Below are 14721 nucleotides of genomic sequence, written 5' to 3' on the forward strand. Positions count from 1 at the left end.
CTTGTTTCCAAGTCAAGTGATTATCACCCCATCTATCAAACAACAAACCACTCAGACATGTTTATGCAGAGAAGTGAAAGTTAATGACACTATCAGCAAAGCCTTTATTTACAATCAGCTAATTACATGTGATGATGAAGGAGAGACAAACACACAATGCACACTGACATACATATATACATGTCCATGTGTACTCTTTCTCTCTCGCATTCTCACACACACTCATGCTCAATGTATGTGTCTTGCTTGTTTTCTGGTAGGCTGCAATTTGGTGTGGTGGAGATGACTCCATCAAAGCACTGGATGCTAAAACACCTGAGTGTCATAGACCGGCAAGACAACTCACCCCGAATCCCAATCAGAAGTGATGGGCATCAATGTTTTGCCATTTTTGTAGCTTATCAACATCACGTACCTGAACTGAACTGGAGGCAAACTGAATCACCACTCCATGACTACATACAAATAGTATAAAAACCATGGTTCTAATTCATATATATATATTATATATATATATATATATATATACATACATACATACACATGCACAAATATAAAAACACAGGCTTCTTTCAGTTTCTGTCTACCTGAAGGCTTTGGTTGGCATTACGCTATAATAAAAAAAAAGTACTTGCTTAAGGTATCATGTGGTGATGCAGTAGGACTGAACCCCAAACCTCATGCTTGGGAAGTGGCTTTCTTAATCATACAATCATTCTTTCTCTCTCTCTCTCTCTCCCTCTCTCTCTCACACACACACACACAAATATATAGGAATATCAATTAGTATGAGATATAGGAGGTGATGGGAAAGTAGAATTCTAGACCAGATTAGTTCTTGACCAGCTGTTTTGGGCTTTAACTGGTATTGGCTTCACTTTTGAACTCCCTAAAAATATTCTAAAATATGTACCAGTAATATTGTCAGCGATTCACTCAACTAGATTTACTTACAAAATGATGATTTTGTGCATTAACCAAAGTAAATTTTCACCTAATAGAATGATTTAAATAAAAAGAAAAAGATCTCCAATGATAAATGATTCTCTGTAGCATAATTATATCTTTTGGGTAAAGCAAAAAAAAAAAACTTCTGAAGAAGAAATACATAGCCATTTTCTATAATGTAACAAAAAAAGGAAAAAACTAATTTCTCATGTAATCCAACTGTCAAAACAATATCTGGATCATTTCTTTAGAGAATTATTGTAAAAAACATCCGTTTTCTTTTCTCGTTGAACCAATGACAAGCAAACAGAATGTCTAATAATTCATGTAAAATCAACAGATATGCTTCAATTGATTTCCTATAATAGGTTTTTTTTCTTCCTTTATATAATAGAAGTTTCTTTCAGTCATTTCAGATGTGAAAGAAAACTTGTCTTTTTCCATTACATAGTGGGTAGAAAGGATCATAATTTGAATATGTAACGATGGTTCTTTTGCAGTAGTATTCCTACCATTTTTCTATTCTTTTCTTTGTGAATTTTACAGCAACTAGTTTTCTTCTTTTTCTATTTTTTTTTCTTTTCCGTCTCTAAAATGATTTAACTTTATTTTATTTTCTCTAACCGGCTGCCAATAAGTAGAAATAATCTCACAGAAAGCCAAATATCTTTTCTTTTTCCCTCTCTACCTGATTTCGATTTCAAATTGTAATCATTTAACTATCACCTACATTCCTAATACATTTAAGAAAGGCATGAACATCAAGTGATCTTGTTTTCTCCCTTGCAATGAATTTAAGATTTGATAATGCCCAGTGTGAACTAGAAAATCATTGACGCTTGTACAGAAATAAAACAAATCAACTGACTTATCTACTGCTGATCAATGAATCAAGGGGCGTAACTCTCAATTGAAGTTAATTTTTGAAGTTCAGTTTTCCTGGTGTAAAATAAGAAATTTTTGGCATTCTTAAATTTAGTTTCCACCTTCAGGATTTTGATGTAGGTACAAGTCTTGTATAGTTCAAGGTTTACTGTTTAACTGATCCTTCTCTTCCTTTTAGTTAGTACTCCATTGTCCATAAAGATGCACTTAATTTTAATTATATGAGCATGAATTTCCATGAGTAATGAAGATATTTCATCAAAGCATAGTAGTGGTGTTATACAACACATTAAACCTAACCCTTTTCTATGTTGTTTACTAAAAGGGAGCTGAAAGGGAAACCAATGACATTTGCCTCTGGATATTTATCCCTACCTTCTCCAACCAACTTATTCTGTGAAAGTGTAAAGTAGTACTCTTTTACTCTTTACTTTTTTACTTGCTTCAGTATTTTGACTGCGGCCATGCTGGAGCACCACCTTTAGTCGAGCAAATCGACCCCAGGACTTATTCTTTGTAAGCCTAGTATTTATTCTATCGGTCTCTTTTACCAAACCGCTAAGTTACGGGGACATAAACACACCAGCATCAGTTGTCAAGCAATGTTGGGAGAACAAACACAGTCACACTAACTTATACACACACACACACACACACATATATATATATATATATATACACACACACACATATATACGACGGCCTTCTTTTCAGTTTCCGTCTACCAAATCCACTCAGAAGGCTTTGATCGGCCCAAGACTATAGTAGAAGACACTTGCTCAAGGTGCCACACAATGGGACTGAACCCGGAACCATGTGGTTGGTAAGCAAGCTACTTACCACACAGCCACTCCTAGTCAATATCTTTTATATATATATATATATATATATATATATATATATATATATATATATATATATATTTTGTTAGGGTCCAATCATGTATTTATTTTAACAAGCCATGTAATCTAAGCGGTTCACTTTGCAAGCTGAATGTGTGTACACACACACTTACATACATACATAACTCCATCTCGGTGGTTCTCAAGTGGAGTTTCTATGGCCCTTGGGGGTCCATATATAATTTTGTTGTTAAAATTCATGTGCAAATCCAAGCTTCTCTGCTAGTTCCCCAACGTTACAATGGGATTTTGTTCCACCAGGGTTTGCAGAATGTCCTCATTGAGCCCCACAGATCTGCCAGGGTGAGGCTTGTCTTCTAGGCTGTAGTTTCCAGCTCAGAATTTCTGGAACCACTGTTGACACTGGCTTATGCTTATTGTCCGTTCCCCATATACTACATTAATATCCCTTGCACTTGCCATTATGTTGTTGCCTTTATTGAACTCATAAAGCAAAATATGCCAAATGTGCTCCTTTGTCACTTCCATTATTGGTTTGAAAAAATAACTGTTAAAATTGAACTGCACTCTTCAAAACTTGCACTAAGAATAAGGACAAGGTAAAATTACTCCCTGCTTTCATAGCAAGTTGATGCAGGTAGTTTATCACATCCCTTTTTGACTTTTAGCTCATGTAATTGAAAAAAAACCCGCATTCCTTATGGATGACCCAAGCACCGCCCCGACTGGCCTCCGTGCCGGTGGCATGTAAAAAGCACCATCTAATTGTGGCCGTTGCCAGTCTCGTCTGGCCCCCGTGCCAGTGGCATGTAAAAAGCACCATCCGATCATAGCCGTTTGCCAGCCTCGTCTGGCACCTGTGCAGATGGCACGTAAAAAGCACCCACTACACTCACGGAGTGGTTGGCGTTAGGAAGGGCATCCAGCTGTAGAAACACTGCCAGATCAGACTGGGCCTGGCGCAGCCTTCTGGCTTCCCAGACCCCAGTTGAACCATCCAACCCATGCCAGCATGGAAAACGGACGTTAAACGATGATGATGATATACATATATATATCATCATCATCATTTAACGTCCATTTTCCATGCTAGCACGGGTTGGATGGTTCGACTGGGGTCTGTAAAGCCAGGAGGCTGCACCAGGCTCCAGTCTGATCTGGCAATGTTTCTACAGCTGGATGCCCTTCCTAACGCCAACCACTCCATGAGTGTAATGGGTGCTTTTTACGTTCCACTGGCACAGAAGCCAGTCAGGGCGGCGCTGGCATTGGCCATACACACACATTAGGAAGTTAAATGTTATGGGTGGTCATAGAGCAACTATTGGTTTCACACTTGTAAAGCACTTAGTAGTCTTGGTGACTCATGTGTGTATATATATATATATATATATATATATATATGTGTGTGTGTGTATGTACATATGGTTGGCTGGAGAGGGATACATTTAAATATCAATTCATAAAAACTAGGCAACAAAATTTTGCATTTATTACACACTGTTAAAACTAAATGCTTTTATTCCGATAGTGTGCGCACATTGAGAACAGTAACATGTGTGGACAGGAATTAATCTTCATCTCTAAAATTATAATAATAATAATAATACAGCAACAAATACTAATGATAATAATTTCCTTATTTTTCCCCATTCTGGCATGGATTGGATAATTGATCCAACCAAAATTTTATACAGCAGTTCCACCCCGCACCGTTTTTAATATGATATATTAGTTTTCCTCTTTGCAAAACCATAATTACAGATCAATATTAGTTTCTTCCTCTTCTCTGTCACCATTCTTGTCATCGTCGTCATCATCATCATCATCTCTTCTTTTGTTGCATAATGCTCTGAACCACTCTTTTATATTATGTAATCTGCCTATGTCTCCTTTTTTAATTCTAATTTTTATTTTATTTATATTAAAAATATAGCACCACATAAAAGAGTGCCTTAGTTCATATGGAATTTTTAATTTTTTCTGTGTTCGTATCTCCGGAGTTAATAAAAGCTTCAGTAAACACGAAAGTTAAACTTTTCATGATAAATTCCTGTAGTTCTTTTTATAGAACATTATCTAACTTCTAAGAAGAGACAACCTTGAAATTTTGATAGAATTTATCAGAGAAACTAATTTCCATACATACATACGTTTGAGATGGAGGGACAGCCATGTGGTTAAGAAGTCTGTTTCTCAACTGCATGGTTTCAGGTTCAGTCTCACTTAGGCAGCACCTTGGGCTTGTGTCATCTGTCATCGCCTCTGTTCAACTAAAGTCTTGAAAATGTATCTACTTGAAGGAAACACGGAGCATCTCAAAATAAATAGAGTAACGAAAGGGTTAAATAGGTTGGTATCAAAAGTGTTAAAGTTTTCCATGATTTTGTAGAAATTGTACCCAAGCAAAACTAATATGATAACTTCTACATAAGCCACTAGATTTGAACACTGCAAAATCTAAAACTTTTTCAAATATATCTCTCTAATGTCTCTGAAAGAAAATCCCAAATGCAAAGAACAGTTTTATACCTTGACCACAGCTATCAAAATATGTATTTCTTCTTCTAATGAATCTGTTCCTTTTCTTCTCTTGCAGATTACCGTTTTCAGATTAGGGGAGGCAGATATGGATTTAGCTATTTTGACTGCATTATTAAAGGGTATGTTTACACTTCTTTCCTTTCATACTTGTTTTGTTTTAGTTGTGTTGTCTTTTCTGTGACGGGGAGGACAGCACTTCCTCTTCTCTCAGAGACAACTTGGTTGCATTGAGTTCTTTGTTGTTGACCATTCCTTTATTTCTTTTGAATGTCTTTCTGACCAATGGAGATTTCATAACTATTTCATATTGTTGTTGCTGTTGTTATTGCAATCTTTTGTTTCATATCTTCTAAATAAATGTTTTTTTTGTTTTGTAATAATTTAGATTTTTAATATTTGATGTAATTAGTTATATTTTCTATAATCCTATAATATATGTATCTGATATAGTTTATATATCATAATTACATATAATAAATTTCTGAGCGAGGTATAAACAGTAGCTGCAAGACATCATGAAGTATATTTGCCACTCAAATGTGGCTAATTCTTAAGCATCACACTTATAGTAGCATCCACCCTTAAGGGTTAGCCACATTTAAGTGGCAAATATACTTCATAATTACATAGGTTATAATATATTACTATATGATATAGTTTATATATTATCATAATTATATAGTTTGTAATATACTACTATATGATATCATTTATATGTTATTATTGTGTTATATAATTTTTTATATATCATTATGATACTGTGATAAATTTCTTGTGTATTATTTGATATAAAGCTATGTTCAAAACTGTTAAAAGTTGAACTAGTCAGTTAGAAGTTGATTTTTCCAGTAATTTTAATCATGAATGTAGAAATGAAGTGAGTGTGTGTGTGTGTGTGTGTGTGTGTGTGCATGCATGCACTTCACGTAGTCTTCTACTAATACTAACCCTCTTTCACCTTCCTTTCTATGTAAATATAATCTTGTTACTTCTACGCTTGGGTGGAGTCCTCCATTCATATTGAATTCCTTCCTAGTCCTTTTGTCTAGTTTTGCTAATTCAGTTTTTGCCCTGTCTAAAAAAAGCTGCTGAGTATCTAAGTAATGATAGTGCCCAAGTATTTACAGCCTTCACTAGATTCGGACCATTTAGTTTTGACTTCATTAGCTTCCTCACCCTTCTGATGTACTCCTACTCAGTTTTTGTTTTCATTTCTATAGTTAGTACACTGCCAGATTGTAATACTCCTAGATACTTATAGCTCTATCCTTTCAATGATTTTAATGTCTGGCCATTCGGTAATTGGATGCCTTCACTGTTGACTACCTGCCCCCTTCTCATGACTAATATTGCACACTTATTTATGTCAAATTCCAATCCTATATCTTTGATGAAGAGTTTTGCAATCTGTATTAAGGAATCTATCTCTACTTTTCATTCTTACCAAAAAGTTTCAGATCATCCATGTAGAGCAAATGCTTAATTTTTCTCTTACTATTTCTGAACTGGTACCCTGCCTTTGCTAAACAGAAGGGGATCAAACATTGATGAACTGGCAGAATGGTTAGCATGACAGGCAAAATGCTTAGCAGCATTTCGTCCATTTTTACATTCTGAGTTTAAATTCTGCTGAGGTCGACTTTGCTTCTCATTCTCTTGGGGTTGCTATAATAAGTACCAGTTGAGCACTGGGGTAGATGTGATTGCCTTGGCCCTTCCCCTGAACTTTCTGGCCTTGTGCCAAAATTTGAAACCATTATTATTATTATTCTTATTAAGGCAGCAACCTGGCAGAATCATTAACATGCTGGGCAAAATGTTTAGCAGCATTTCAGGCCTTGTGCCTATAGTAGAAAGGATTGGTGAGCTGGTAGAATCATTAACACACTGGACAAAATGCTTAGCGGTATTTCGCCTGCCACTACGTTCCGAGTTCAAATTCCACTGAGGTTGGCTTTGCCTTTCATCCTTTCAGGGTAAATAAATCAAGTACCAGTTACACACTGGGGTCGATGTAATCGATTACTGCCCTAACCCAAATTTCAGGCTTTGTACCTATAGTAGAAAGGATTATTATTATTATTATTATTATTATTATTATTATTATTATTATTAATATTATTATTATTGTTATTATTATTATTAGTCTACTTTTTCTTTTATCTCCAAAGATGGCTAAAATAAGTACAATTCAACAATATTTCTTTCCTGACACTTGTGATCCCATGCCAATTTGTTGTCATTTCTTTTGTTACTGCCTCTGTCACTGCTGCCTTTTTTTTTTTTTTTTAAATGAAAGCTGAAAACCTTCACCCGTAGCATATTTGTTCATGATAAAATGAGACAGCCAGCAAAAGCAGTTAATATAGAATTTGAAGAATTGGCAATTTGTGTATTATAGGACTGCATTGATTGGGTGAAACGTTCCCTCAGGATTATGCTATTTGATAAAGAATTTTGTATAATATTTGACATAAAGAAAGGCCAATTGAAGAAACCAGCAAATTCTTGTTTCAAGAATATTTCCTACATTCTGAAATACAAACTTCATGAAACATGAGATAAAAACATTGTTTTGTGCAGTATTTAATTTTCAGTGTTGTTACTCTAGATGCTATTAGCAGAAATTGTTAGAGGTTAGTGTGTTCGATAAAATGCCTTGTGGGATTTCTTCTGAATAAATACTACAGAACTTGGCCTTTCAGCATTGTTCTGAATAAAAGTACAGTGTATTACTATGCAGTATTTGCTATGAAGAAAAGTGCAATACATGGCCTTAGTCATCCCAAATAAATGTGCAGTACACTATTTCTTCTGAATGAAAGTGTAGTTCATAGACTTGCAGTATTTGTTGTAAATAAAGTGCATTACATGGCTCTGCAGTTTGTTTTGACTAAAAGTGCAGTACATAACTTTGCAGTGGTTGTTGCAAATAGTGCAGTGCATGACTTCTGCATATTTTTTTCTAAATGGAAATACAGTACATGGTCTCCTCTCTTTTCTCTCTTTTACTTATTTCAGTCATTTGACTGTGGCCGTGCTGAAGCACCGGCTTTTAGTCGAGCAAGTCGACCCCAGGACTTGTTCTTTGTAAGCCTAGTACTTATTCTATCGGTCTCTTTTGCCGAACCGCTAAGTTACGGGGACGTAAACACACCAGTATCAGTTGTCAAGCGATGTTGGGGGGGGGGGGTAATTACAGACAAACATACACACACACACACACATACATATATATGACAGGCTTCTTTCAGTTTCCGTCTACCAAATCCACTCACAAGGCTTTGGTCTGCCCGAGGCTATAGTAGAAGACACTTGCCCAAGGTGAAACGAAGTGGGACTGAACCCAGTACCATGTGGTTGGTAAGCAAGCTACTTACCACACATCCACTCCTACGCCTATGTATTTCTTCTGAATAAATAAAACTGTGTTGCAAAGCCTTGCACTATTTGTTCCAAATAAAAGTGCAGTACTTTGCCTTGCTGTATTCAAAATGAAAGTGCATTACATGGCCATGCAGTTTTTGTGCCGAATAAAAGTGAAGGACATGTCCAGGAGTGGATATGACTACAACGTATGGAGCTAAAGTTAAGGTTGCAATAGGGATTTCTGAAGAGCAGTATTCCATTGTAATAAGGTAGGGAAGTGGTAGGGAAGCTCCTTATTCAAAAATAACTGAATAGTTGAAGATTTTTTTCAGAGTGAAATGAAATGGCCTATGATTCAATAAAATCTATTATAATAATGATAGTATTAATGATAGGTTCATCATCATCATCATCGTTTAACATCCGCTTTCCATGCTAGCATGGGTTGGATGATTTTGGCTGAGGGCTGGCGAACCAGATGGCTGCACCAGGCTCCAATCTTGATTTGGCAGAGCTGGATGCCCTTCCTAATGCCAACCACTCCGAGAGTGTAGTGGGTGCTTTTTACGTGCCACCGGCACAAGGGCCAAACAGGCAATACTGGCAACGACCTCGCTCAATCTTTTTACATATGCCACCAGCACAGGTGCCAGTAAGGCAACGTTGGTAACGATCACACTCGAATGGTGCCCTTTTACGTGCCGCTGGCACAGAAGCCAGTTGGCTGCTCTGGCAATGTGGTATAAACAACCTATCATGTTAATCTGTCATGCTTTGCAAAGGGGATGGTAAAAGTATGTGTGAAAGAGAGAGAGATTCCAATTAATGCTACTGGCATACACTCACTCACACCTCTCTCTATATCTATCTAACGAGCTGTCTGTTTATGTGTCTGTCTTCTGTTACATTGGTTTCAAATTTTGGCACAAGGCCAGCAATTTTGAGGGAGGCAGCAAGTCAACTACATCGAACTCAGTGCTCAACTGATACTTATTTTATCAACCCCAAAAGATTGAAAGGCCAAATTGACCTTGGCAGAATTATCTTCTATCATTTCGTCCGCCGTAGCATTCTGAGTTCAAATTCCGCCGAGGTCGACTTTGCCTTTCATCCTTTCGGGCTCGATAAATTAAGTGCCAGTTACACAATGGGGTCGATGTAATCGACTTAATCCGTCTGTCTGTCTCTCCTTGTTTGTCCCCTCTGTGTTTAGCCCCTTGTGGGTAGTAAAGATATCTATATTAAAGTGCTAATGGATAACAATGTGTGCATGATGGAGAAGGAGAAATAGAGAGAGAGAGAGTAAAATAAATATCACTGGCTCATACACACACTCACACACATACAAACACTAGGTGCTTGTTTTTAATTAAACCATGGAGTATCCAAGGGTCAACTGGTTATATGTGACTAGCAGTATCGCCCGGTGTTGCTCGGGTTTGTAAGGGAAATAACTATATAAGCATTTTTAGAGATGTAAAGTATAATAGCCATCTCAATATGGCTAACCACAAAGGGGGGGGGTGTTACTGTAGCTTTTTACGTTCTGAGATTTAATAATACATTTTTAGAGATTTACTTCCCTTATATAATAGCAAAAAAAATGCATTAAAAATGGGAAAAAATGATGGTAAATTTTTTTTTAAATCGTAGACTCATCGTAGATGCACGCTAATACCCAGAAGGGCTCGATATGAATCACGACTATAAGATACCCGCTTTTGGTTAAACTGCACCGCAAAATGTAGGAGTAGTTAGGAATCTAAATCGTAGGAGACAGACACACAACTTCACTTTTATATATAAAGATGTTCCTTCTTTCTATTAGCTATTCAATATTTGGATTTGACTGAACTGAATTATCATCTTTATTTTCTGCCCAATTTAAATGACAATTGATCTATTATTCCTGACAAATTTACTTACTGGAAACAATATTGACTGCGGAGAAATTCATATACCGACCTACAGCAGCCAACTTCCACAGTGCAACACCCAGTTTGTAACTAATCAAGCACCCATATTTATTGGCAGTTTCAGAAGATTAATCATTAAAATTACAATTGATTGGATTAGGGACAGTGATGTAAAATCAGTAATGGAATTTCAGTTACTTTTTAGAATTATGAAATATATTTGATTTATGGAAAAAAATTTTTTTACATAACATTGTTTTTTGGATCAATATTGATAATTCACAAAACAACTGTGTGTGTATGCTCTTGTTTTTGTGAAACAATTGTTAAAACCAAAACATACATTATATATGTATAAATGATGATGCTGATATTATTCAGTATATATTGATATAATTATATATGAGGACGATGTGTTTGTCTGCACCCCCTCCAAACACACACACATATCATTTTCATCTTTTAAACTTCATGTTCCATGATAGTATGAGTTGCATGGTTTGACAGGATCTTATCTCTTTACTGCCCACAAGGGGCTACACACAGAGAGGGCAAACAAGGACAGATAAATGGATTAAGTCAGTTATATCGACCCCAGTGTGTAACTGGTACTTATTTAATCAACCTCGAAAGGATGAAAGGCAAAGTTGACCTCGGCAGGATTTGAACTCAGAACGTAGCAGCAGACGAAATACCACTTAGCATTTCGTCCTGCGTGCTAACATTTCTGCCAGCTTGGCATCTTGGTTTGACAGGATCTGATGGGTCTGAGGACTGCATTGTGCTCCACCGTCTGCTTTGGTATGGTTTCTGCAGTTGGATACTCTTCCTAATATTTCACATAGGGTACTGAATGCTTTTTTTCATGATGCCAGCACTGGTGAGGTTACCATAAAGCTTGCATGACTATAAGCCTCGAAAGAGGCAGCTTTATGCTAAGAGATGAAAGGTTGAATTATGAGAGAAGGGACCCCAGCAGAACAGGTTTCTTAACATTAAGGAGTTGTATAAAGAAAGAATAGCAGTAACCAGGGTGAAGGTGGGAAACAGAATGAGGGAGAGTGGAGGCACACATATGGCTGTGGGATGAAGTTCCCTTCCCAGCTTAATGGTCTTGTGTTCAGTCCCATAGCATGGCATTTTAGACAAACATCTACTAAAGCCCTATTTTGTACAAAGTCTTGTGAGTTGAGTTGGCAAACAGAAACTGAAAGAATATGTGTGTGTTTGTATGCTTCTGCTTCCTTGGCTTGACAACATACGATGGTGGTATACGATTGTCACCATCATGCAAATGGTGTTATTTGTGTCCAGTCTTCTATGAAAGTATGTCTGGTCATGGGGGGGAAATATTACCTTTCTTGGAAACAAGTGAGGTTTGGCAACTAGAAGGGCAACCAACCATAGAAAACTACCTCCACAAATTCTCTTTGAATTGTGCCAGCATGGAAAAATGGACATTCAGTGATTATGTGTGTGTATGTGTGTGTGTAAAATACACACACAAAGTGAAAGAGAGATGAGTAGATAGATAGATAGATAGGTAGGTAGGTAGGTGGGTATAAAATGCTTGAAGCACCTATACGAATTGAAAGGAAATGTTAGTTTAAAAGAAAAGTGGGTAGGTAGAGCAGACAAGTGTAGTTATTCATGTTGCGGAAGTATGAGTCATTAGAATAACGATGGCAGTGCTGTGTATAGTTTTAACAAGAATTGCCTCTGGTTGTCTTTCCATTCATTTTGAATGTGTTCTTGTGGTCACTTAAGTAACAACATTAAATGGAATGGAAGGAAAGAAGGAATGGTCACAGGTACTTAAAGCCATGCAATGATAGAAAAGAAAAAGAGGAACATCATAAGTGACTGAAGTGTTAATATAGATTTCTGACAAAGCAAATCAAAAGAAACGCATTATTGAATTAATAGTGTCTATCTTAGGTACAGGAATTTTTGTTTTAAAGAAATGTACTGTATCTGAATTTCATCATCATCATCATCCACTTTTCTATGCTTGCATGGGTGGGGTACAATTGTATCCCAATGCTCCTTTTGTCACCAACCCTCACTTTTTTTTAAGAAAGGTAATGTTTCCCCCATGGCCAGACAATGTTTTCACAGAAAACTGGAAATGAATGACACTGCTTATATGACAGTGGCACTTGTTTACAACTATCACGTGCTGTCAAGGCAAAGAAACACACTCACACGATGGGCTTCCTTCGGTTTCTGTCTACCAGATCCACTCACAGGACTTTGGTCCACTCTGGAAGTATAATGGAAGACACTTATTTATGCCAGGTGTCACATGGTGGGACTGAACCCAAAACCATGTGGTCGGGAAGCAAACTTGTCAACTACATATGGTTTTTATTGGCTTCCTAGGAGTATGATATGAAATTGACCTCAGAAAGGTGTGAATTCCATCAGTCTTTACCTACCATGCCAAACACATATTCTGCTCAGTGGTCAGTAATTCATTCTAAGTTAGGTATAAGGTGAGCCGTTTCAAGGAGATTAGATTGGTCTTAGTCACTTATATTAACCATTGTACATGACTGCTACTTTATTTTATTGACTCATGAGGAGTCAATATAATTTTGCCATTCTCCGGAGAAAGGCAGAGTTGACTCCAGCATGATTTGAACTTAGAATGTAGAGCTGAAACAAATACAAAGCATTTTATCTGACCCAGGAAGAGTTAATAAATGTTGCCTTTGGTGGTGTTTGAACTCAGAATGTAAAGCGCTGGAATAAATGCTACAAAGCATTTTATCCATCTCTGTAAACAATTCTGCCAATACACTACAATTGCACATTGAAGTGTTGAATAAGAACAGGGAAAACCTTTGAATGTCTCTTTGCTGAATATTTTAAATTGTAAACATTTTAAAGAAATTCTTTCTGAATTTTATGTGAATGCTAAATATGGTCAAGAAATCTGTTTCCCTACTATGTGGTTTCTGGTTCTGTCCCACTTTAAGGCATCTTGGGAAGTGTCTTCTACAATAACTCCAAGCTGATTTGATAGATGGAAATTGAGAGAAGCCCACCGTGTATGTATGTTGGTCTTTGTTTTGGCATTGCATGATAGTTGTAAATGAGTTAAGTTAATTTTTTGGCTCAAAAAGCAAAAGCAAGGCCATGTAGGGGGACATGGAGTTATGTACAGGGAGGGTGTTCATGCAAAGAGTTCAGGCCATTTCTGGTCAAGACTTTGAACCGAGCGGTCGTTGGCATCTTCACTAACTCGTCATACAAGTGGTGTTATTCATTTTGAATCTTCCACATAAACATGTTCTACCATGGAGAAATATTACCTTATTTTGAAACAAATGAGGATTGGTAACAGGTAAGGCATCTGATTTTAGAAAACCTGCCTCAATAAATTCCATCCAGTCGATGCAAGCATGGAAAAGCAAACATTACAAAACAATGAGGATGATGAAAAAGAATTACAATAATTTGTTTTCCATCCTTGTGCATTAAAATTTCTGGAAGTACATTTCCTTAATGGGAAGCTGGTGGAGAAGCAGGAGTGGTATGAATAAAAGTGAGAAAAATTGATGATAAACATCATTGAATCACACAGTATTTTACTTTATCATTTATGTTATAGTGAAAGTGAAAGTTAATTCCTCAATATTTGGTTCAAGAGATAACAACTAAATGTCAAACATGTTTTGTTTTGTTCTTTTTATTTTCTTTTTAAGGGGGTTGTCTTGCATAATAGACCTGACATTTCCATATATCATGGAATTTTTACAATACTCACGGTTTTTATTATGTTTATGTTAGTCATGTGTAGAATTTTTATTTGTTTTTAAAGAGACTTTACTTGAGAAAAATCTCAATTTTAAATTTCAATTTTGTATTTTATAGTCCAGATATTCTTTGCTTTTTTGATGACTTTATTATCTTTTTTAAATATTTATTCCCCATGAAACTATACCAAATGAAATCTCCATTATAAATTTCAGTTCTGTATTTGTGTGCTTTAACCCTTTTCTTGCCATATTTTTGTTGAAATAGACTGCCCTTGTTTCAATTTGTTATTTAGTATTGTTCTTATTTTTTTCTTATGTCCATTGTCTGGAAACCTTTCATCACACATCCGTGACCGCTTCCATCTCACATGGAATGGAAGAGTCACTGAAGAGGTCACAGATGTGTGACAAAGGATTTTAAGACAATGGACA

General features: G+C 36.4%; 1 protein-coding gene across 12 annotated transcripts in view; it reads left to right on the forward strand.

The window, feature by feature from the left end:
- Positions 1-14721, forward strand: part of LOC115216453 (transient receptor potential cation channel subfamily M member 3) — an 841279-nt gene that overhangs the window by 674498 nt on the left and 152060 nt on the right. For all 12 annotated transcript variants that reach the window (XM_036506322.1, XM_036506319.1, XM_036506321.1 and 9 more), the window contains one exon: positions 5296-5359. In XM_036506322.1, coding sequence (XP_036362215.1) covers positions 5296-5359 — 64 coding nt within the window. The remainder of the gene's footprint in view (positions 1-5295; positions 5360-14721) is intronic.

Source organism: Octopus sinensis, linkage group LG10, assembly GCF_006345805.1.
Source record: "Octopus sinensis linkage group LG10, ASM634580v1, whole genome shotgun sequence".
Lineage (NCBI taxonomy): Eukaryota > Metazoa > Mollusca > Cephalopoda > Octopoda > Octopodidae > Octopus > Octopus sinensis.